This window comes from Styela clava, chromosome 3, assembly GCF_964204865.1.
Source record: "Styela clava chromosome 3, kaStyClav1.hap1.2, whole genome shotgun sequence".
In the NCBI taxonomy this organism is placed as follows: Eukaryota; Metazoa; Chordata; class Ascidiacea; order Stolidobranchia; family Styelidae; genus Styela; species Styela clava.
Genome location: NC_135252.1, coordinates 17,995,900 through 18,021,266, shown reverse-complemented (window position 1 = coordinate 18,021,266; position 25,367 = coordinate 17,995,900). Strand labels below are relative to the sequence as shown.

Sequence of the window (25,367 nt, the reverse complement as noted above, 5' to 3'; positions counted from 1 at the left end):
AAGTCTATAATACAATAAACATGAGAGCGTGCTCAAATTTATGAAAATTGAGTAGTACAAAAACGCCTTCTTTATACAGTCTTTAACCACCGAAAATTTTGAAGTAATTGATCCAGTAGTACAAAAATACTTATTACTTACAACAAGAGCAACAGCATAATAACAAAACGAGCCAATGTGTCCATTTCGTGTTCAATAATTAAAATATTTATGTTGTGTCTATTAAAAGGAATAAGTGAAATTTCTAATGCTTTATTGAAAATATTTAGTTGTAAGCTTAGCAAAAATGGGAATGTACTAGAGAAACCTAAATAAAGATGAATATGTCCATATTTGAACTATTGTCATCAACCTGTAAAGGATCCTTTGAAATTGAAAATTGAAATTTTTTTAACTATTCGTAAAAAATATATAATTTTTATTACATTCGGCGTTTTATTATCATCGGGTTTCAATGACATGCATATATATAGTGAGCAAATTCAATATGTTATAGTTTTGGATCTGCTTATTGGGTTGGAGCAACAGATGAAGCCTCCGAAGGACAATGGAAATGGTTGGATGGATCTACAGCATCGATTACTTCTTGGTAAATAGTTTTATTTCATAAATACTTACTATTACAATTATATCGTCACGCTAATAACCAAATAGCGTAAGTAATTTTTAGCAGTTTTGAGAAAAACATAAAAAAAACTTTTCAATGATATTGTTATGCCATTGAGACAATAGTTTCCCATGTTTCAATTTTTTAGTCGTAGCCGTATTTAAAATAAGTTGTATGACGCAGCTTTGTGAGGTCATAATAGCGCACTGTGACTTAAGCAGAAATGTGCCCATGACTTGGGGGCGGACATACGCACCATCAGTCCTGAAAACCAAACATTCGAAAAACGTATGTAATTTAAAATATATACAATGTCTAATGCCAAAACAGCGTATCTGTTTAATAACATTATTTTTTTTAATATAACGCTATACGCTATAAATATATGTTATCTATATAACACGCTCTGCACACCCACCTAGAATAACTTTACATAAATATTGAATATAGAGAATAAAATATCGATGCATCATGAATAAAAGACAAAGAACATGAATTGGACTTGGAGTGAATATCGTAAGGGCCCACTTTTCTAAGCTTTAGAGTAAATTCAAATTTATAAGCTAGAATTCAAATTTCTAAGCTAGAATCTACGATGCAAAATCCCAAAAAGTACTCAACCGATGTTGTTTTTTCTTTGTGACATCACAAAAGTTGCATGGTAAATAATAATGGCATTGCAATATTGTGCATGTCATCTAAATCTCCATTTTTATTCGTTTTGGAATCCTTGGGATAAAATCTGAGTCAACTAACAGGTGAGCAGCATTACATGAATAACTCTTGTAAAAAAACTCTAAACCGCCAAAGAGTGAGTTGCACAATTCGGGTATTAGCCTGACGATATTGAGCAAGATTTTATTTGTAATGAAGGTCGGTCATAGGTAGAAAGCACATATTTGCGAAGGGCATTCACACAGGAATACTAATTTTTGCCAAAGTACAACTTAAAATTTATTATAAAAAATACTTCAATTTGTTATTGCACGTTTTGATACTTTGTAGGAATCCAGGAGAGCCAAATGGGGGTAGGACTGAAAATTATCTCGGCATTGACAAGAACGGACAATTTTATGATGATGAATCATACCGCCAAAAAGGAGTTATATGCATGGAAGGTCAGAAAATCAATCATATATATATAAATGTTTGTAACGTTGAACAAAATTTATCATGATATATATATAAAAGTTTTAAAAATCATTTTTGTTTTACTTTTGTTTAATTTGCAAATAAACCGGAATATCTTCAATAATTTCATTGGAGTATTTATCCCATCAAGAATTTATTTTTCACAATAATCAATTTGTTTCACAATTTTATTATTTTTACCAAAATACCTAATTTAAATAAGGTAACATCTATCCATACGAGCAATATTTGGATAAACTCTTTCAATATTCAAGTTTCTATGAAATTGTTGTCAAATGAAATTTCATAACTTATGAATAGATTCTAATTACTATTATGTTGCCTGGCATTCCCATTACCTTCATTGTATGAATACCAGCATTAGTATTAGTAAGAATGTAGTTTGATTTTATAATAAATGTTGATAAAGATTACATGATTTTTTATATATAAAATATTATCATATATTCACTCACCATTACAACCATAAATGTTTGATAAATCAAAATATTTTATGGAGGCAGAATGTTTGGCTCCATAGAACGTTTTGTGTTTCTCATAATCCAAAACATGGACAAAATATAATGAACGTTTGGTCAAAATAATGAGCCTAAACTATATACAACGTGTTGTGTTTTTCACAAACCAAAACAAAAACCAACAACCATCCTTGTCTACATTTTCATACTGTTTCGATTTAGTGATTTCCATTACAATTTCTTCGGGAGTATACAGACTGACTGCAATTGGAAGTCCTCACCCTAAAGTTCATTATGAAACAGCTCGAACAGAATGCGCAAAAATCCAATCTCGAATTTTGAAATTGACATTGGCCACAAAATCTCTTATCAAGGGCCATTTAAATTCTGAGTAAGTAAATATCGAAAATGAATATTGGGCTAAATGAAGCAAAACATATTTAATTTTGTAAATTTATTATTTTTAGTCATTTCAGACCTGATGATAAACTCTGGTTAGAAAACACAGGTTCTACTTGCTATTCATTTTCATTGAGTGATTACACATCAAGAACCACTTATTGTACTGACAAGCATTACTACATTTGCGAACAAGGTAAAATAGAACAAATTAGTGAAACTTCAATCAATAGTTATTGCAGATGAAATTCGTTATATTAAATTAGCAGTTTACTCCATCTTGTAGCTTTTCATGGAGTCTTGTTTAAATATTTGAAATATATAAATGTATCATCTATATGTGTTTTCAGCTGGACCGCACGATATGCAGTTATCACAAACTAACTTCATTGTAAGTTCCTATACTGGCAAAATGGAAATAACGTGCATGGTATCTGGGTTTCCACGGCCGAATATTAAATGGAAGAAAAGAAACATTGTACTAACTTCAACACTATTGAACTACCATCTCAAGATAGGACAAAAATTAGTTTTGGATCTAAAACAGTTGACAATTGTAGACGAAGGACAATACAAATGTTTCGCATCAAATACAGTTGGACAAACTTATTACGAGTTTTCACGAACCCTCAATGTAAAAGGTGAGATTAGCAATGAAGTATCGCATAAATGCATACATACATAAATACAATTTTATAACAAACAAATAAATTTGCTTTATTGAGCAGGATTAACAACTACAAAATTCATTATTGCTCGACTATCTTTTCACAACGTAATATTTAATGTTGATATGTTTCAAGGGGGTTCCATTACATTTGAACCCACGTACATTTGAACCCACGACAAACCTACATACTATTGCACCAAAGAAGTTAGTGGTAGCTAACCGTAACCCATGGGTTTTAGCACCCGCATATAGATTGAACCCGCGGATATACACACGGGTTCAAATGTACCTGGGTTCAAATATACGATCACCTTGTCAAACAATATACAATCTTATATATGACAGTTCTGGTAAATATATACAAACAAGTTTGAATATATTTTCAGTTCCAAGTCAACCATCAATCATCAACAAAACTTCTTCACCTTGCAATTCCAATTTACTGATCACTTGGAAACCACATGTTCGTGGAGTTGGAATTAAACACAGGTATCTAACTGCATATGACTGATCACTTGTATTCCGATGTTAATATATTGCTACAAATTACGGCCCAATGGAATTACCCAGGATTAAACTTACAATGAAGGAATAAAAAACTGAAGCTGATGACGCTCCAATTAGCGTGGCATAAATGGCTATATCCAAAGTTTGTGGTTAAATTAATTTACCGTGCTTCGATTAATTATTACAACGATAATTACTACAAATATCATAATACAAAAAAGTACTTATTACATACTAATAATTGAAAAACTACATTCAGCTGATCGATTTTTTTTTCGAAATTCCATACCAATAATTTGGTATCATAGTGTTTAATAGGTTTTTTTTTTATTCATTTTCTTCCTCATTCTTATTTCATAAACAATTCAAAAATATATATATCATAGATTACGGATTGTAGATACTCTTCACAGCAGCAATTATATAGATTCATTTACAACGCCGAATAATGTCTCTATCAGATCCAATATAGCAGATCTTCAACCGTCAACATCCTATATTATCAAGGTAATTTCCATGGAGGAATATATAAATTATAAAATTTCAATGAGCACAAATCTCTCTTGCAAACGCCTATAGCTATATATAAAGTAAAATTTTGAAAAAATATTCTATTTTAGATTGAACCATGCTTAACAACCCCGCCAACTTGCTTCAGCCATTATGCAACAACCACACATGCAACCACTGGAGGTTTCCCAGGTCGTGTTTCGAAACCAAGTCTGAAGATGACTTACGACGGTTCTTGCAATGTATCTTGGTCAACACTAACAGTAATGAATCCGGAATATATATCCGATTACAAGGTTTGTATTCTTTTTACTGTTCAATTTGGCTTGTGGCTCATTATATGACAGGACGAATTGTATAGTTTAATATTGGAATACTAATGAGTGAATTAGTTAGCGTATATAACAAGACGATTTTAATCACTTTCTGTTTTGATACTATCATGTGATATAAAAACGTTTGTTTCAGTCGATTCAGAAGTTGATGTGGTTCAAGTTGGTTTAATTGTTGAAGCTCTTCAAAATTAAACTCCATCTTGAAAACTATATATTAGAATTAGACGCTAAAAATATATAATAATATTTCGTAAGTTGTAAACATATTTATACCCAAAAACTAATCATTCCATTTTAGCTCGTTATCAGCTCAACAAAAGCCAGAGTGTCGTCATACTATAAAGATAATGTCAAAATGAATATTATGCTGCTACCATCTCATATAACCTCATATGTTCTTCCAAAAAATTTCAATAGAAAATACAATGTCTCTATTCGAGCTAGAACTTGTGCAGGGTTTGGAGCCGAGTCAAAGGCTGTTGGAGAATGTGCTACCGATACCAATGGTAATTCAGAATTTATTTTTAGTCTTTTTTCTAATTCGTTTTAGACTCTTGTAATTTTTTTTTCGCACAAAAGAAAAAAATTTCCGATTATCAACAGTATACACCATCAACTCTGCAGTCCTGTGTTTGAGAAATAATATTTTAGAAATTAATTAGTTAAATATAAATCTTTATTACAATTTCGCTAAGATTTTACTTGCAATTGCGTGCCAGGTTCGATTTTATAAAAATTCAGATTACGTTCTAAAAATAACACACTCAAGTGGCCCAGTACATAATCGTTTCATTTGAACGCATGACAGATTTGTTCACTTTCTTATGATGAATTAATAAAAATTTTACTTTTGTTTATAATTTTCAGCACCATCCAACATTCAAGCACCTTCAACCAGAGGTGAAATAACTAATTCTGGAATATTGGAAACTTTAATTCACGTTGCAGATGAAACTAATGGTCCTATAAGGTGATTTGGTTATAATTGTTGTCTCTCGTCAAAGTAAAAAGTTGTTTTAGTGGCCCGAAAGGGGATGAAAATTGATGCTTGCAATTGGTCAAATGAAATGTCTGGCGATGCTTTTTAAGTTTGCCTCTTGGCAACTTACGCTGCCATACGGGATTTGAAATATTAGTTATGAGATCACGGTAACCCCAATCCATATTATATCAACCATCAGACTCAAAATATTTGGCAGTGAAAATAAACAAAAAATAGTACTTCTTCAATGTAATACATTTCAAAGATAGTAACAAATATCCAAAACGCTACTAATTTTTTTTTTATTACCATGTTATTATACACTATTAGTTGTTACTTTATCATCGTACAAGTGAACAAAACAAGCAACACTAGTGCTGGTTTTAACAATGCACGAATGAGTAAACTGAATAAATCAGAAATCGAAGATGAATATATTGCAATAGCTTTGAACAGAACCAGGTATGATTCACGTATGAACGTTTTCATCGAGATAGAACATTCTGTTAGGATTATGCTATATTATTTTGTGGGATGTTGCCAAAACATGCATTCTTCCTGATTTGCAGTTTCGAATTTGTGTTAATTAGGTATATGTAGGTGTAACATAACAATTACACATAATGACTGTTATTATATCCTGCAAAAGTTGGACACAAACCTTCTAGTGGGTTTATTTTATATACTATTTGATCAAATATGTTTGACTAAATAATTTTTTTCAATAAGTAAATTCATTAGGACTAAAATTATTAAAAACATTTTTTAGTAAACAGAATTATATATATATATATATATATATATATATATAACATGCTACGTCATAAGCCAAGCATTCTGGAATACATGTTTTCCTTTTGAAGCGTTGGGCATAACCTTCCTAAAATGAGTCTGATTCTTGGAGATCAAGTAAAAACAAGTTGTGACATTAGCGCAAAAAACAACAGTGGTAATGGGAATAATTCGAAAAATACGTATGTTGCATATAACAAGAGGTTGTCACTCGCTGAGAGTTACAGGTACGAGAATAAAATTTTCGTTTCTCGAATATTACACCTCATTGATTCTGTTTGGATGTCCAAAAATGCCGTGCCGCACTTGCCCTACTTTGCCCTTGTTCTTTTAAATATATTATGCATGAAGAAACAATTAGTTGGACGTGCCATTTTTGAAACACCGCTTCTGTATTGCAAAATTTTAGTGCTATTCAATTATGAAAAGAATATATAGATGTATCTTAGATAACGAATATTTATATGCATATTAGCTGTAGATAAAAAAAATTTTAAAACTATATTTAAAAAAAAAAAGTTAAATATAAACGATATATTATGTAACTATTGAAAAAGTTACATGACACCGTTGTATGTTGCAGAATATTTCTTGTGACTTCCACACCTACGAAAGAAAGTGTTTCATTTGGTGCTAGTGAAGGACACCTGATTGTCAAACCTTTTACAGGTGATGAAAAAAAGAAACAAAATTTACCTTTTGGGTTCTTTGTCAAAAGTGAAAAATTTCACGCAGAAATTAAAAATTCACATTAGAATGAATATCTTGCAAATACCACAAAAATATTTTTTGTCGATGATCCATGTGACTAACCTCAGACATCTAGACACAGACACACAAACCTTGAAAGCACAAAAAAAATTTTAATCTACAAAACGAATCAAATAATTCTCACAATGCGAAATTTTATTTAGTTTGCGTTTTAGTGAGCTGATCGCTTTTAAAATATGCTTTCAATCGGGAAGATTGTTCAAGATAACAATCAAAGTAAATTGGAGTTTTAATTTTTAATACATTCCGTTTTATCATACTCAGCTTAATTAGGTTGCAACACAAATTGTGAAACAATAGATTGATCATGAAAACTATTTCTTTGTATGCATGAGCGTAAAGATAAGGTTTGACCACTTGACGTTATGATATTATTGTTAAAATTGTTTAAATATATAATAGGTGTTATTGTAATATACAAAATACATAGAAGTTTGTTACATATGGAGGATTTATTACAAAAGCTTTAAAAATTACTTTCAATTCGTTAAATTCCATGTGGCTACTTTACGTCTATATTTTACTTTTCATACAGATATCACCTTAGCAGTGGTAGCTGGAGGAATACTTGCTTTTCTGTCTGCTTTTCGGTGTCTATGTTATGTGAGACATTGCAATAATAAAAGGAAAGACGAAGTCCATGGAACTATTTCAAGCATTTCATTGAACCTTTCGAAAAAGGAAAAGATAAAACATGTATCAGCAGGTAAGAATGCCGAAGGCACTTATAATGATGTCGTTTCTTGTTTATATAGATCAAGTATTTACAAATTTGATATGATTAAAAGAAAACATGCGTATATTCGAAAGGACATCGCAAGGTTTCAAATCAAAACTCTTAAGTTCTTCCATATGTACGACAAGACTTTCGATAACGATATGTAACTGTTACTCATATGTTAGGAAAATCGCTCAATTACGTAACTTGTTTCTCAACACTTTATTCTGTTAAATTTAATTTACTTATTATGTAGACACCCACAATATTGCACAATTATTAAATACACGGAGTGCACCTATGAATCGTTTTGTCATTTTGCATTTTTGTCAAATAATCTTATTATCATTAACAACTGTACTGATTGCTTTGAAATTTTCAGTGGTTAAAAATTGATGTTGTTGCGATAAGGCTATTACTTTATTTTTTCAAAACTTTCTGTTGACTCTTGTTTATCGATAAAACAATAAAATGAGAAACATATTAATGGTTTATAACATATATATTTGATTTTTCGATTCCTTGATGCAAATACATATTACAACAAGTACTACGTCTACAGATACACAACAACATTTGGATACGTCAATCAACACTTATGAAACGATTGCTGAAGCATCAAATGGTTACGAGGACATCACCGATCCTCCAGAATGGAATCCATACGAGATAGCAGTTGGCCAATATGAAGATGTTTTATAAATAATTGAATGTGATGCATATATCAATTATCTTTGTTTTAGAAAAATGTAAATGATTATTTTAGTCTGACGTTATTGATCAATTATATTGTATCCATGAAGGTTAGCAACAAGTTTTGCCGGTTGACTACATAACCAACTTCAGACATCTGGATCATTGAAAAAAAAATTTTTTTTTTATTCACAAACGAATGAAAAAGGGCTCCCACTACACACTTTTATTTATTTAGCATTTTAGGTGGACACCCTAAATTTTGAGTTCTTATGTGGTTGTTGTTAACATCAGCTTTGACAGAAGTTGTAGCAACCATTAACTGACTGGTAAAACATTATGTATTTTTACCGATGTGAGCATCTTCTAAACATAAACGGTACGATCAAGATTGTATGTTTGATGAAAAAAAAACTTAGTGTTGACAAGGGCCACAATAAATAGTTCAGCAGAAAAGGGTTGTGGCCGGCGAGTCATATGTTGCACACCCCTGTTATAATCCCCACTGACATCTGACAAAAAAGTAGAGAGATTTATGATTATCATAAGCCAACTTCAAATTTAACAACTTTCGAGTAATAAATCAGCAACATTGCGTGGAAATTGTTTTGTGATAAATTATGTATAAAATAAGTTCTGTCAAGAGAAATTTCATGTCATTTCATGTTCTGTCAAGAGAAATAGGCCCGTAAATCAGATTTATATGGTAATTTTTCATATGGCCATTTTAGGTCTGTAACAGTCGCATGCTCACCGATCGAATACTGAAAAGTTGAGCATTAGTGAAATCATGTGAAAAATTCGCAAAATGGAAATTGCATGTAGCGATTACAAATGTATTTTAATCTAAGTTACATAACCAACCTATTCATACAGGCGTTTCATGCATGTTATAATATTGAAGACGTGTTCTTTCTTGTTTCATCAGTTCTTAAGTATTCTAATGATTTAATTTTCATTTCTCATATTTTCTCATTAAGATTTAAATTTCATGGCAATTTGACTGTGTAACTGCACAAAATATAGATGAACATTGGCAAATATTGTTTGTTTATCCAATTCTGAAAAATATAACAAGATATTCAGCAAAATACGTTAAAATAGTACGGCAATAGGAATACTATAAACACACACACTATAAACACACATTTTAAGGAATCTAATCTTTCATATATTAGGAAGTTATGCAAATTCTAGGTATTGGATACATTTTCAGAAATGTTAAAAACAGTGCGCTGATTTACAGAATATTAAGACAATTCAAAGCGACATTGACAAAATTTACTACTTGATGCCAAATGCACGTGACCACCCAAATAAAATCGTTGAAAAATATGTTGTGAAGCTTGGTGTAATCACTTCTCTCTGATAGGTTGATATACTTATATTACATATTCTATTAGAAATAATTTCCCACTAGTGCAATAGAGAAGCGAGCTCACAATTTTCTCCATTGTAATTACCACAAAGAGAACTATTATCAACTATCCAAAAGTCGATTTGTCGATATTCCATTACTTCAAATCGGAATTTTCGAAATCATAAACTGCCCATGCATGTTGAATATTGGTATATGTCAGTGGCGGCGCGTCAATAGGGCCAACCGGGGCAATGCCCCGGTTGTTTTTTCGGTATAATAAAAAATATTCGAAAAATACCTCAATATCGGTTGCACAGACTGTCTACACTAGCCATATTCTCCCGACATGGTTCATTTTTCGCTCGCAAAGCCTTCGCCGAACGTCGACGGGGCGACGCCGATTTTGCCCCGGTTGCTCATTGTATATCGTATACTCTCTTTTATCTTCCACTCGCCGCGTTTTTCTCGTTTGTTTTCTGTTTCTTTTACTAAATCATCGGGGCCGATCGGGGCTAGCCCCGAAATTAGGACGACACAATGCCGACGTTTCTTACAACAACGAGTTGACATATTCACGCATTCCTTCTCGTTCGTTGGTTGCTTGAAGTGTTGATGGTTTCCTCGCCTTCGTTTTTGTCGCTTGTTTCGCTATTTGAATCAGTCAGAGACCTTTAGTCCATTTGCTTTCGATTTTCCACATTCCTTTTGCGCTCCTTACTTCTTTCCGGCTTCGCATTTCTTAGCCTTAGACCTCGTAATGAATAAGGTTGATGCACTACTTCGCACTCCGTTTTCGCAGCTGCCGCTGGAACAAAAATTAGAGGTACAACGTCTTGGGCCTGATCAACCAAAAAATTGTTCACTGGAACAATCCCATGACGGAAGAAAGCGTCGGCGTACATTCTGCGCAGAAACTTGGTATAAAAAACACGAATGGTTGTGTTACAGCGAGGACAAAAATGCACTTTTTTGTTTTTATTGCCTACTTTTTGCTACCGCCCGTGACTCACGTTGGTGTAAATTTGGTTTTAGAGATCTTAAACATCTTTCCGAGCGTGCCAGGGATCATCAATCTTCGATGGAGCATCTGGACAATGCAGTAAAATACCGAACCTTCGGAAATGTTAATATTGCAGCACAGTTGGATGAAGGACGCGCGGTTCCTATTTGTCGGTACAACCAAAACGTCGAGAAAAACCGCCATGTTCTTGGTCGATTGATAGATGTTTTGAAGTTCATTGGTTGTCACGAGCTGTCCCTCCGTGGGCACGATGAACGGGCTGGCTCTTCTAATAGAGGGGTATTTTTGGATATGGTGGAATACACCGCATCCCTAGATACAGAATTGAGAGATCATCTTGATGCTGCAACTGTTTCGAAAGGGACATCTAAGGATATCCAAAATGATTTGCTCGACTCAATGTATACAATTTATTTACAACATTTGGCTCTGGAAAGTGAGAATTGCCAGTTCCTTTCGATTCAGTCTGACGAGACAACTGACATCACGTGCGTTTCCCAACTGGCTGTGATTTTTCGGTTTGTGAAAGATGGTAAACCTACCCAGAGATTTCACAGCTTTGTACCAATCGTTGGCTTGCGGGATATCCGCTGTACTGAAAGAAGTGTTACAGCCTTACAACGCGAAGTCAAAATTGATAGCTAAAACTTATGACGGCGCGGCAGTCATGAGTGAGTCGAAACATGGTGTTCAAGTTTATATAAAAGAAGATTTTCCTCATGCGCATTTTTTACATTGTTATGCCCACCAATTTAACCTCGTTATTAAAAATATGTGTCTTGATACCCCTCTTGTCCGTATATTTTTTGCAAATGTTTCGGGGTTTTCTTCATTTTTTTTCCGTTTCGCCGAAGCGCTCTGACCTCCTTCGCCAGATATGTAGCCGCCGTCTCCCAGCTTGTGCACCAACACGTTGGAACTTCCAATCACGCGTGGTGCAGGGCGTGTCCGAAATTAGGTCTGAGCTCATTGAGTGTTTCAATGGCATTCAGAGCTCTCCGGTTTGGGACGAACGCTCTGTGAGGGAGGCGGCAGGTCTAAAGCGTCTGCTAGAAGATGGTAAGTTTTCATTTTTTCTCGCTTTTTTCTCCACAATATTCTATCACGTGGATGTATTATACGGCGCATTGCAGTCAAGGCTAATGGATGGAGCGTCTGTGCAGTCGTGTATTTCAGACTTCTGCGATGCTGTATCTTGTATCCGGGGAACAATAAAATACGACGACACATGGAGTGCTTCTTTACGCTGCGGGCAAACAACGCAGCGTTTTATTTTGTCTGCAAAGGAATGCTGTGGCATTCTGGTGAATCAAATAGGCGATCGTCTGCGCACTGAACACCTTGCCGCGTTCTCTTTGATGAACCCCAAAAATTTTTCAAAATTTGCACGTCAATTTCCCATCCATTTGTTGGCTACTATCTCCAAATTTTACCTCATGATAAACGTGGGTAAATTGGAAAATGAATTGCGATGTATATACACCAATCAAACTTTTTTGAACATCACATCAACTTGCGCGCTCTATGGGTTTCTCATAGATAACACTCCAGTAACTACCTTTGCGGCGTCTGCAAAATTTCTTGACATCATTTTGACGACGCCTATTTCTTCCGCCGACGCAGAGCGAACATTCAGCACGCTGAAGCGTATTAAAACGTATCTCAGAAACACAATGAAGCAAGATAGATTAAATTCCTTGGCTGTTTTATCCATTCACAGAGACGTTATTTCTGGGATGCATGACTTTAATCAGCGCGTTATTGAGCATTTTGCTTCCAAGAAACCGCGGCGTGTTGCATATATGTTCAAGCAGTAGAAGTCTAGCAGCATATATATCTATGAGTGAGCGACGCATGTCCTTATCTTTGCATTTAAATTTCCTTTCTTCATAGTAACGTTTTAAACCTTATTTTAGGTTTTGTCTGCTTTCCCGAAGTTTCTGTTAATATGTCATTGTATTTATCTGGATAAATATTGCCTTTCCTTTTGAAAGAGGTTTCAAAATAAACTATGTCTATATTTATTAATCACCTGACTTGGACCGGTTTTAAAGACACTTTCTTATCGTTAAAAATTGTCGCTTTTGCCGATTGGTTGTTACCGATGGAATGGTTTTTATACTCATAAAATGATGGGAGAACTTACAGCGCTCATCCTGTCCCCGTAGATGGGGGTGACTTGGTCCCGCAGTAGCTTGCCCCGGTTGTCAAAATGACCACGCGCCGCCACTGGATATGTAAATAGTCGAATAGGCTATCAAACATTGTCGTTTATGTAGGCACGTAATGTGGAAGAAATTATACCATTTTCGTGACAAAAAATCAATCATGTTTTATTTCCCAACATAAAATACTTTAATTGTATGACAGACGTCGTTACGGACATGACATGAAAAGACCTTCATGCAGTGATACCTACAAAGATGTCACAGATTATCAATTATCAAGTAAAACTCAGTAAATGTAGATATTTCTAAGATTATTGATTTTTAAAATTATTTCTATAAAAACAAAAAACGCGGCACTGAATGTAAATGTAAAAATGTATACATACAACAAATTAGTACACAATTGATCCCGAAATATGTATTACAGATTTCTTTATGAAAACACACATATATATTATATTCGTGCCAGTCTTGCAATATTTCTGCAATTATAGAAACGCAGAAACTTTGTATTGGATTCGATGGACCGATAGTAGCCCAAACATACTTTAATTGAGCTGACTTGGTTGTTTATGCCGATTCTTATTCTGGCAACTATAAATTTTCCATCACTTCACTCTCTTTGTTCTGCGATTGTTGGGGAGCGAAGGTCTGTCAATGAGTTTTGGACTTTTTGATTCGTAAGTGAATATTTTTCATGCTTTATTTAGCCTTCGTTTAGATTGATAGTCATAGATAGATTAAATTGTGAGTAACTGCGGAATAATCTGACCCACTGATATCTATTACTGCAATTATAAGGTCCCGGCAACAAAGGTTTGATGTTGGGAACCGGGCATTTTATGTGTTTCTGGTATTCCCCATATATTGAACCAAACTATATCACTCCATAATAGTAGTTGGGTACATTGGCAGCCTGATATTTGTATGAAATGGGTCCGTGACTGAAAGGAGTAGGGACGACTGGTCTAATGCAAACGATCATTACTTGCGTTACACTGTGTACAGTTCATGAATTACTATGAAACAGCTATTGTTTGAAGCATGAAAATTGTCTTATCACAATTGTAGTAGGTAATACCGTACGTGCATTCAAACTATAACATTTAGGCTTAATATGCGCATTACGATATATTCAGATTCATTCGCAATTCATAAATACGTATAATACTGTACTGTACAGTAGTTAGTTGTACGTCCGTGCAGATTATAATCAATATATGATGTCACAATGCCCTCTAGCTGTAGCAGCTGATCTCTTTGAACGTGAGGAATATGCTGGTATTTGAAGTTAAACAGGAAATTTTACAATTTGATATAAAACCATGATGATTCAAAATGTCATGTATTGCGCAAAGACCATTGCAGCGTAAAGGTGTGATGATTGTGTAGAAATATATGGTAGTGAATGTTGAAAGCGGCCACAAATACAGCAAACATAGATAGTGTACTTTTGCAAAAACCACAAAGTTCGTGCACAGATTTTCCACATATTCTTCCATAGCGCTTGCAACAAACTACGAAAACTAGTTCAATAATTCTGCTATTGATAGAAAATATTCTTTTCATACGAATCTTTGCGCACAAATAGCATGCAGAGATGACCTTGAACGAAACCGATATATTCTTGACATTAAATATTTTGGGTCGAGGAAATACATATATTTTGCACTGATGAATAGTCATTTCTCATATTCCAATGATTGACTGATTTTGTTTTTGTAGACGAATAAACAGTCCGCCAGCTCAGCCACACCCTAAAAATTACTCTGCTTGTGCTTTGTAAATTAAACACTATGTATAATAAGTAATGATGGTTTGCACTAAACTTTTATTTGATTAGCTCGTCGACTGCGGATCGAACAATAGTATTTCTAAGAGATATTCCAATATTGTTGTTGTCACCAGCACAATCCTGATGTTGTGAGCGATAAGCTTGGATTACCACGTTTTTTTTTCAATAAATTTGATTCCATATATAGTTTCAGAATTTCAAGGATAACAGAAACGTTTGGATGTTCTAACACGCTGGATTTTTATCTCCATCACCAAAACTATCCTAAAATTAAGGTCTATCGTGAAATATCAGAGACAGCACATACAGAAAATCTTTAGCATGAATTGACGAAACTGAACCAACGCAATATCAATAACACGGACACCAAACAATGAATGGAGCAGGGATTTGCGTGGACTTCCAAGGAGAAGATCAAGACCGGTTAATTCAACAAATATGACGTTTGTTTGTTTCGTATTTCATTTTTCGTATAAGGACAGACCATCACTGAGTTTTGGAGTATCCACCAACTGCATATTTTCTATCATATATTGCATTGCTGGCTAATTTATAGATTAAGGTATAGATCGATAATTTAACAAAAGCACTGAATATAGAATCAGAAAAGCGGAAAAACCCCACATATAGTTTACAATTGGATAAGAAAAGTCAAGAAATAGCCTATTATTCGGTATTTCGCTTGGAATTATGCTAAAGTAACAAGTATAGTTCCGCGGAAAGATCAAGTAGTCCAATATTTGAAGAGCCTTTGCTAAGTCATTTCTAATATTGCAATGAATAGGACTGGGCATTTCGAATCGACTTTTCGGTTCCAATAGTAAAATTAGCGGAATACCCCAACCATCAGAGGTTATCAAACACGCAATATTTATGTTTTAAATACACATATATTGTAGAGATGAACAATCGAATTGAAATATTACAAGTAGCAGATAATTAAATAGATCTACTCTTAAATCTTAATACAAATACACGTGATAAATACCATAATAAAATACGAAAAATAATGCGAAACCCATATTACATGTCATAAAATGATTGCATAAAAAGTCTGTCACCGCAAATCACATGAGAAATGAATCATGTTACGACGTCGTTTTGCGAAAATCGTATGCGCCATCAGCACTAAGTGGCTAAAATTATTGACATCCACAGTAACCATTAATATGAATTCGCTACAGATATATGCAGATGGAGTAAATAGGTTGTATATGTATGACACGTTGCCGAACCCATCAGTAAAAACTCAATAAACCTAAATCAGTGATTAAGATTCATTAATTAACTCAAGAAAAACTCGAAGTGAATGTCTTTTTACCAGTGATATCTCAAACCGTTTAAATTAAACCGTTGCTTGATTAAGTTTGAACAGGTGCGTTATTTCAATAAGTATCGGCAAATAAGTTTCAAAAATACTCGAAAGCCTGGCATCCAATCGAACTAATTTGAAGATCTTGATGATATCTTTGTTTTTCAATAATCAATGCTTAAATAAAGGACATACAAACACATTTGACATTATTGACTGTAATGACGATTGGCGAATGATTTTTAATATGCACACACACAGATATAAATATAGTGAAAGCTATATATTAAAGAAAAACATTGTGGTTTGATATACTTATATATATTGGATATACTTTTACCAGTGATATCTCAAACCGTTGTTTCATTAAGTTTGAACAGTGGCGTTTTTCATTGAGTTTCGGCAAATTAGTTTCAGAAAGTACCCAAAGCCTGCTAAATCGAATCAAATTGAATATCAATAATCATCTACTTTATGGTAAAAGCTATATCTTGAGGAAAAAACGTAGTGATTGGATATATGAAACAGACAAAAACGGGAACTTTTAGTATTGAGAATAAAAGTCCCAATCAGAAAATAATGCTTCATAGATCCACGTTTCTACTAACGCAACCTGACTGCTAGCCAATAAGGAAATATTTACGGAATGGCGTTTTGTAAATTTGGATAAATATCACCAGATCCAAATTTGATCGTCAAAATCAGCGGTATAATACATACTCGTTTCACGTAAGACAACAGTATAGATTCAGACTTGCAAAGTGCGTTTGATTGGGTGTTATATTAATGCAGCCGTAAACGCTAAGTAAGAAGCGCACAACGCAGAAATTGGTAATAGTATAGGCGGACCGCAAACTTTATTTGATATAATGATTTAGGGTTAAATTTTAATTATTTATTCTTCATTTCAAATATTTCCCGGCTTTTGCCCTCACGATTCTGAAGTATCATAATGAAATAAGATACAAGAGTATGTTGAATAGTAGAAGAATTATACAGCTAAATATACATATATATATTGTTCAGTCATTTGTTTTCGAAGTTGGAATAAATCTCAAACGATTTCATGTAGTTGCAGATTGCAGTGTGACAAAATTTGTATTGTTCCTGCAATCATAATATATTTCGTTATTTAAGTTTTCGTGACAACAATACGTAAAAGTAACTAAATACACAGATAAGAGAAATATCAGGCTTATAGGCGTGTATATAGAAGTGAACAAAAACAAGCCGTAGAAAACTGGAACCTAGTTGCTTAAAGAATGAATTAATACCGAAATGTGATTGTATATTTGCGTTTCTGCATTTAACGACTACTGTAAATGTTCCAAAACAGTTTTGTAATAAGAATTTCATATAAATTTGTCATGAAATTCAACTAGAAATATCATGTAGAGGAATTTACCAAAGTCTGAACCATTCCTTGTCTGCAATCACGCAAATCCTTTACTGCTCGGAAAACATCAACTTTATTCTCGTGTTTCAATCTATCTATCAAATTCGCGATTGCGCAAAATGCTCCAGCGCGTCCAGCTCCGTCGCTATATTAATATAAATAAATATATATATATTAAAATAAATGTTCAATAATTTTTGAAATTCTTCATCACTATATAGTTGACACGTATGTAAATTTATACTATATTACGTACGTGCAGTGGATAAGACAAGCAGATCCCCGCACACTTCTTGCATTTCTCTGCATCTCCCCTATGATATTCAAAACCATGCTTCCATCTTCTGGGCATTGTTCATTGCTCCAGCCAGAATATTGTATTTGAGTAACATGAGTCTAAATTTAAAACTTGTCACACTTAGATATTCGCATATTTGCACTGTCCTTCATACTTTGACAAAGATTTTGAAAATGAAAGCCATGAAGCATATATTTGTAAGCTTTATAATATCGAATATTGATTTTCATCATAAATAGTTATCAGTATCGTTTTCTAGTATAAAAACATAATATATAATTTCTATGTAGTTTAACCTGTTGGCTTCCTCTGAAGACTTTAAAATTTCTACGAGATATTGATCCATTTATATTTTCTTCCATCAAGGTAACAGAAACGTTTTCCATGCTCAACGTAGCGCGAACATCGTGTGGCCAATACTGAATGCCCTCCTGTGTAGGAAATTAGTACATCATCTTTGGGATTAGAAAATTGCATGTGCGAGTGTAGTTTTGCAGAATTGCAGTTTTCACTTCATAAATATTTGAATTCGCATGCTTGACTATGTGAATATGGTGTATAACTATGGTAAAATATTATCGCAAAGATTGTGATGAGTAAAAATTATCTCAGGTTTTAGGTTTTAGTACTACGATAACGATGAGCAACAATCTTGCTAATATACTCTTCAATACAGTTTGCTTCAAATACCACTAGTTTTCATGAATTTGCTTTTTGTTTAACGGAATCCGGGTATTAACTGACTGAAAGCCCATAAATCGGGATATAATTACTGGAGCGGTATACTTTTTACTGTTCTACTGGATAGTCGATTTGAAAACAACCTATACTAATTTCAACCAAACCAAGTTGGCTAAATAAAAATTTGGCATTTATGGAAACTTACCTCAACACAAGCTAGCATGATAATAGTATTAACTCTGTTATCCAGTACAGATCTCCAAAAGAATGGAATTCCTTCGTTCATCGGTGCTTGTGCTGCAATCATACTTGTGCTTTCATCGTAAGTCTGTGATAAATATGCATTATATCAAGATATGACCTTTGGTAAAAGTTAACATTTGATAATTATTTTAAACACGTAGGCTACATGACATACCAAAATCAATGCTAATAAAAATCTGTGATGTTCAAAAATATTTCAACAGCAGTTACTTATTTGTCTTACCTCTATCCACGATGCATTTACATATGGCACACTTGCTTCATTGTTGCACATTATCAAAACAACTGCATTATGATCGTCTGATACGATCAGAAAAAAAAAAACAAAGTGGGAATATAAATATATACAAATACGCAATAATGTGAAATATTATATTATATAGTTCAACTTACAAGGAATCACATCGTCTGATATATTGTATCTTCTATTTTCATAACGTCTTCCAATCAGTTTAGAACATTTCAAAGGTTCTAATATTGACAATTTCTCAAATTCATCACGAAACTCTCTTCGTTTTTCATGGCTAAATTGAATATGAAAAATTACACTTTCCTTCCCTAACCCTTTAGTCAAATAACAGCAAATATATTTTATTATTAGAAATACTAGTCTTACTTTGTTTTGAACACGACGTGGACCGATGGATCGTTTTGTCATTTTGTATTCTTGTTGCTATGGAAAAATCTCTGTCCTAATTAAATAATGGACCTTTTCCAATAGATGAAGATTGTGTTTTTTGCTCGAAAACTATTACTTTATTTATTTCAAAACGTTCCGTTGGCTGTATAGTATAGGATTCATTTTTATGTGCGATGACGTCATCGAAATTAAAAATTGCGCATCTTGTGCCGCTATCTGGTTGTCAGATGAAGTCTACGGGACTACGGTGATCTACCATAACAGATTGCACAACCGTACTAATTCGTGTCCATACATGTGAACACTGCTCCCTTGTTTCAAATGCAATACTAGCTCGCTCGCTCTTTGTGGTTAATCTTACCCTGTTATTTCTTGAAATTTGTGCCAGATATCCTGTGCATTATAATCAGTATTCTTAAACAGGTAGTTTTCCAGAATCAACTTGTGTAGAAGTATGTATTGATCCTGAGGATGCAACGATTGTTTAAGTTTTAAAAAATCTCTTTCCATTGACAGCAATATCTTCTACTCAAACTAACTGACAGTCGAAAGTTGCAAGCTGCTATTTTTATTAATTTCTATGTTACCAGAACTCTCAAAAATCGATGATCAAAAAAGATAAAATAAAGCACTGACGCTATTTTGTATCATATCGACACGTTGAGATCTCATCTTCAATACGCATTGTAATACATCAACATTTCCTGTATCTCTTCCTTCTTCGAGCAAATAGTCGTATCCTATAAATGTCCCCGTCCTTCCAGCACCAGCACTAAATTGAAGATTATTTCATTCAAATTTTATGAATATAATCTAGTTTGTGTTATCTTTCAATCATCGTCATTATACTGAGTTAAATATCTGAAATACTTTTTAATTTCGCAAAAGAAAATACATCAGTTACCTGCAATGCACAATCATTGGCGTATCATCCGCAAATTCTTCTAAACATTGAATCACAACTTTATGCATTCTAACAAGATTCGATGTTGTGAATGGTATGTCATGGTCGGGCCAGTTAACATATTGGTATTGCAATACTTCCATTGCTATATTCTGAAAGAGAATTGTTTGAACCCATTGTCAAATTCATTGCCACGTAACATATTTGAATGAAAATTAGAATTTTATTAACCAGAAGGACTTAATAAACTTTTTGCCTGCTGCTTATAAAACAATATCATACAAACCCCATCATTTGTTTCTACTTGAAATATTCTCCGTACAAAGCCGGAATATTTCACTTCTTCTGAGTTGAAAACTTTAACTACTCCGAAAGTAGAAGTAATTCCATAATCTGGCCAGTACTTTTGACATTTTTTCTACAAATACAGAATGAAAATATTCTTAATTAAAAAAATTAAACAATATATATATATATATATATATTCTAGCAGTTAATTTGTTCACTATGTATACGTCATTTGCAGTCTTTATATACAAATATTTCTATATTGCTAACGATTTTTCTTACTTTTCCTGCTTCAAAACATTTTGCCAGCATAACAATGACTTTACATTCCTGCTCAACGACCATCAACCAAAAATCATCAACAGTTGTTGGCAAAGGACCTTGAGTTGCGATGTATTTACGTGATTTAGCATAACCCTGTTAGTGTCGACAATATGGAAGGTTAAAGAACGTAAAGTAAATAAAAAAGGAAAGTACTTTTGAAGTAAATTATTGTATTATACATAATATATTGTTATATATATATACAAAATTATATGGTAACCATATATTTGTGACTTCAAAGCGAGTCGCTTCCAATGTCCAAGACCCCTTATCTACATGATTTTTAAATTTACATTTTCCAATTTTAATACATTGGCCTACATTTGAAGCCATCCCGGCTGTCTTCATTGAACATATTGTCATCGAGTGTTCATGCGCATGTTTTCTGCCTAAATATCAGTTTCAGTTCGAAAAACAGAAAGGAATTGACATTTACCATACAAAATAATTCGAATTTTGATTTTTTTATGTACAGCAAAGGTAAGAAAGAATAATAAAATATCCTTCCGTTTTCAAGCATTAAGAATTTACTTATTCACCCAATAATACTTTTCTGTGTATAACACATTTCTCAAAAAGACGTTGTTCAGTGTTACTTTTTTGTAAATGTCAGAGTATTAGTATTGATTTTACATCTGATAACGGTTTTCACGTTCTACTGAGCAACAATCTCTTGACGTTCAAACCTCACAGGTAACATATTGCACCAATTATCTGCTAACGAATCACTGAAAATTCCCCTTCAATATAGGTAGGCTACGGGTACGCTACGCAGCAGCAACAGTAACGAGAACATGCTAATTGGTAATGTTTGTGTATTATGCTGGCTGGCTGAACGCCAAAGTGGGACTTTTGGCTGACCGGTCGGGATGCAGGTCAGTATGTTAAAAAGTGGGACTGTCCCGCCTAAAACGGTACGTATGCCACACATAAAATCTAGGGTCGAAATCATGATGCTAAAGCAATCACAAGACTAGTTCAATATATATTTTCCATATATATGAATTCAAGGGTGTGAATTATCCATTTTAAATCATAGTTGTTTTTAAAACACCACTTACATTAACGTAGCATGCATTGATGTATCCGGTGTCATTAGCTTTGATCCAAACACGAGTTTCGTCATCTATAAGAAAGACAACAAACTTTGGATATTTATATTTTCTTTGGTCCTCGCAGTGTTATTTTAAGTCCTTTGTGAAAAAATGAATGTTCAAAATTTAAACATATATTCAAACTTTAAATACTGCATGGGCGCGGTAGCCGAGTGGCTGACGTGTTGGACTTAACTAATATCGCTGATTAAAATCTCAAGTTTAACCAATATGTCAGCCACCTCAGTCACTATTTGTTGAATCGGGTATATAATGCCGAACGGAAAGAGTTACCAACCTGTGGCCAAGAGCTATGTTCGGAGTGCAAATAGTATAAATACATCGTATACTTTTAAATAAAATAATGATATCACATAAAATTTGATCATCTCATAAATGCTTTACTCAAAAGAAATAATTTGCACTAACATGGTAATATGTTTTTATATCTATTTTTCCTCTTCAATTCAGGAGTAGATGCGAACGTTGTACTTTTCATATTTGCTTTTGATTCAATTTTTATTCTCTGAAAATAAGTTATTTCCAAATAAAAACGATACCAATCCAAAATTCAGGATTACGCTATAATCTTTTTGTATTTACCACATGCTAAAATGATTATTCAAACATACTTTGTATAAATAAAATCAATTTTCTCAACTTTTATTCAGATTACCTTGAACTGTTCGCGAAATAATGCTTTCTCATTATGAAATAGATTCCTGTAATAATCTTCAAAATTACTCAGTGGAACATTTGTGCTTGGTATTTCTTCTTCTTCAACTGCGTAACAAAAATACTCGTTTAATAATGCAGTAATTATTCTAATTACAAGTTATCTGTACGTTTTATCATATTCATTTACTGCATATTAATACGCTTCGAATAAATGAAACTTTTGATAATCAAAAATTCAGAAACGTGATTGTCATTACCTTGTGCATTGTTTCGATATTGAACTATTTGATCGATTATCTTGTTAGATTTTGTTCTTTGTCTATTGCAGGTAAAAAATTCTTTTGGTTACACATGAGAAGGAGGAAAAAAAGGTACTTAGTTTGTCGATCACAATTTGCATTCGAATCGAATAACCCAGTTTACTTCAGCCATACTTCTGTTTTCTGCTGCGTATCAAATTATACGCCATGATTTACGCAATGATGTTTTTAATTCGGTAATTTAATCAACCTCCACGTTTACAAAAAAATTAAAGAAGTATTCGAATGGTAGCAGTTAAGGATTATTGTTCTAATCTTATTCAACAATTTTTTTTGTCTTAAAATTAATTATTCCAACCTATTGATCGTAGTAAAAAGCTAAATACCTGACTGTGAAAAAGATTACAACAGCTAGCAATATGCAAACTACCACGGCCAATCCAATAATAAAAAAAGTTTTCCACTCATCTGCAACAATATATTATTATATAGATTAGTAGAACTATTTAATAAAGGGTGGTCCAGTGTTGCGAGGTTGAATGGACGCAAAAACCTTTGAGGGAGGTCTCGCGGGGCGCAGTCGGAGAAAATCTCACTTAAATATATTTAGGAATCAGAGTTTATCGTTCTAATCAGTTTCCAAGAGAACTATATAAGCCTTCAGTTATTTTCAAATTGCTTCCCAAGACATATCGTGGTATTTTCGGTATCTTTTCTCGTGTTTGGTTTTGTAATGTCGGCGCCAAGACGGCTCTGCGGTTCGTCACTGCTATCACGTGGCCAACGCTTAAATATTGTGTTTTGACTGAAATAAAGGCACAAAACGTCTCTTCAAACGAAAAGGTCGTGTATGCGCAAGACAATTCATTCTCCTTTTATCGATCACGGAACTTCATTCCCACATAGCCACCGTCTTGACCTTTTTAGAGATACAACAATAAAATTCCGTGATTTTTACAAACTTTAATCCCGACATCGGGGTCAGAAAAAGGACTACTACCAGTTGGAAAAGTTTAAAAAAAATCAAAATTGTTCTTGCTAATAAATACAATTTGCCAATGGTTTAGTAGTGTACGCCAAAATTGTTTTCGGGCCGCACGGAATGTGTTGGCGGGCCGCAGTTTCGACCACCCTAATTACTTATCGATTTTAGGTAAGTATGTTGATAGGTATTTGTCTGTCTGTTTGTTTGTCTCTTTGTCTGTCTGTTAGATGCACGCGATATCTCACGAAAGCAAGATTAAATCTGCTCCAGATTTTGCATGTGCATTTATCATATGTCGTACCAGAAGCCTATTGATTTTGGATGAATTAGGTCGTATAATTAGCGAGTTATTAATTTATTAGTAGTGGGACACAAGGTGTCACTATGGAGTAAGAGCGCTGTTTTGGGGGATCCCCTAACTTTCGATCGCTAGTCTTCGGTCTCTGACTGATATTCTCGTTCAATATATTATAGCTCATGCGCAACTTTTTTTTGCGGTGTTTGCGAACTGTATACATTATCGTGAAATTCTTTTTCGTGTAAAAATGTTCACTTTCTGATAGAAATCGGATGTTAAAGTTTGTTTATTTTTTCATTCATTCAGTGTTTATTTTTTTATTCATTCTGACAAAGTAATCGAAAGTTATATTTTGTTTCTTTTTTCAATCACCTGCAAGCTGTTTCCCGACCACGAGTGCGTCACTAACACCGAATGAAATTCCTTCTTTAGTTGGTGTAGAAGTCACGAGAAATATTCTGCAAAATAAAACGGTGGCATGTAGTTAGGTCAAAAATTACATATATATTGTTTATTTTTGACTTAAAAAATAGTATCAAGGCTTTTTTATCTGCAGGTGATATGCAGATTTATATCCGTTACCCAAAAGTCATATCTATTTATTCCCTTTATACAATAAATAAAACTATAATCGTGCATTGCAAGTAGGTCGGGTGGGACATGGCGTTTTTGGACTCCTATAAAGAAGCAATGAAGTGTAATATTCGAGGAACGAAAACTTTATTATCGTACCTGTAAGTTTCAGCGGATGACAATCTCTTGTTATATGCAGCATACGTATTTTTTGAATTATTCCCATTACCACTGTCGTTATTTCCGCTGATGTCACACCTTGTTTTTACTTGATCTCCAAGAATCAGACTTATTTTCGGACGGTTATGCCCAATGCTTCAAAAGGAAAATATGTAACACACATTGTTTTGGCAAGGAAATATCATATTGTATATGTATGTATACATGATTCTGTTACTAAAAAATTATTAGTCTGGGTTTTAATAAATGTCAAT

At 33.5% G+C, this 25,367-nt stretch overlaps 2 protein-coding genes across 2 annotated transcripts; one reads left to right on the top strand and one right to left on the bottom strand.

Annotated features, from left to right (window-relative positions):
- Window positions 1-286: 286 nt before the first annotated feature.
- On the top strand, window positions 287-7,167 carry LOC144420897 (uncharacterized). The gene is made up of 14 exons (XM_078110731.1): window positions 287-294; window positions 497-589; window positions 1,613-1,725; window positions 2,440-2,608; window positions 2,685-2,812; window positions 2,967-3,257; window positions 3,673-3,775; window positions 4,180-4,300; window positions 4,414-4,599; window positions 4,937-5,144; window positions 5,506-5,608; window positions 5,951-6,082; window positions 6,484-6,639; window positions 6,996-7,167. The coding sequence occupies exons 1-14, from the start codon at window positions 287-289 to the stop codon at window positions 7,165-7,167; spliced, it is 1,983 nt and encodes a 660-aa protein (XP_077966857.1).
- A 10,089-nt stretch (window positions 7,168-17,256) lies between these two features.
- LOC120343342 (receptor-type tyrosine-protein phosphatase alpha-like) lies at window positions 17,257-25,221 on the bottom strand. Its single transcript, XM_078111248.1, has 19 exons — window positions 25,093-25,221; window positions 24,733-24,818; window positions 23,464-23,545; window positions 23,075-23,136; window positions 22,816-22,922; window positions 22,569-22,665; window positions 22,107-22,171; window positions 21,004-21,138; window positions 20,720-20,851; window positions 20,434-20,585; window positions 20,166-20,301; window positions 19,891-19,994; window positions 19,283-19,413; window positions 19,113-19,189; window positions 18,831-18,953; window positions 18,241-18,375; window positions 17,903-18,042; window positions 17,656-17,791; window positions 17,257-17,357 (listed from the first exon to the last, which is right to left on the bottom strand). The coding sequence occupies exons 6-19, from the start codon at window positions 22,636-22,638 to the stop codon at window positions 17,277-17,279; spliced, it is 1,617 nt and encodes a 538-aa protein (XP_077967374.1). The 5' UTR covers window positions 22,639-22,665; window positions 22,816-22,922; window positions 23,075-23,136; window positions 23,464-23,545; window positions 24,733-24,818; window positions 25,093-25,221; the 3' UTR covers window positions 17,257-17,276.
- Window positions 25,222-25,367: the final 146 nt, after the last annotated feature.

Coding starts and splice junctions, on each gene's coding strand:
- LOC144420897 (XM_078110731.1), top strand. Junction 3,258..3,672: donor ACGAACCCTCAATGTAAAAG/GTGAGATTAGCA, acceptor ATATATTTTCAG/TTCCAAGTCAACCATCAATC. Junction 5,145..5,505: donor ATGTGCTACCGATACCAATG/GTAATTCAGAAT, acceptor TATAATTTTCAG/CACCATCCAACATTCAAGCA.
- LOC120343342 (XM_078111248.1), bottom strand. CDS start 22,638: ATGAAAAGTACAACGTTCGCATCTACTCCTGAATTGAAGAGGAAAAAT. Junction 19,414..19,890: donor AAATTTCAAGAAATAACAGG/GTAAGATTAACC, acceptor TATTCAATTTAG/CCATGAAAAACGAAGAGAGT. Junction 18,043..18,240: donor TCTTCAGAGGAAGCCAACAG/GTTAAACTACAT, acceptor TTTTAAATTTAG/ACTCATGTTACTCAAATACA.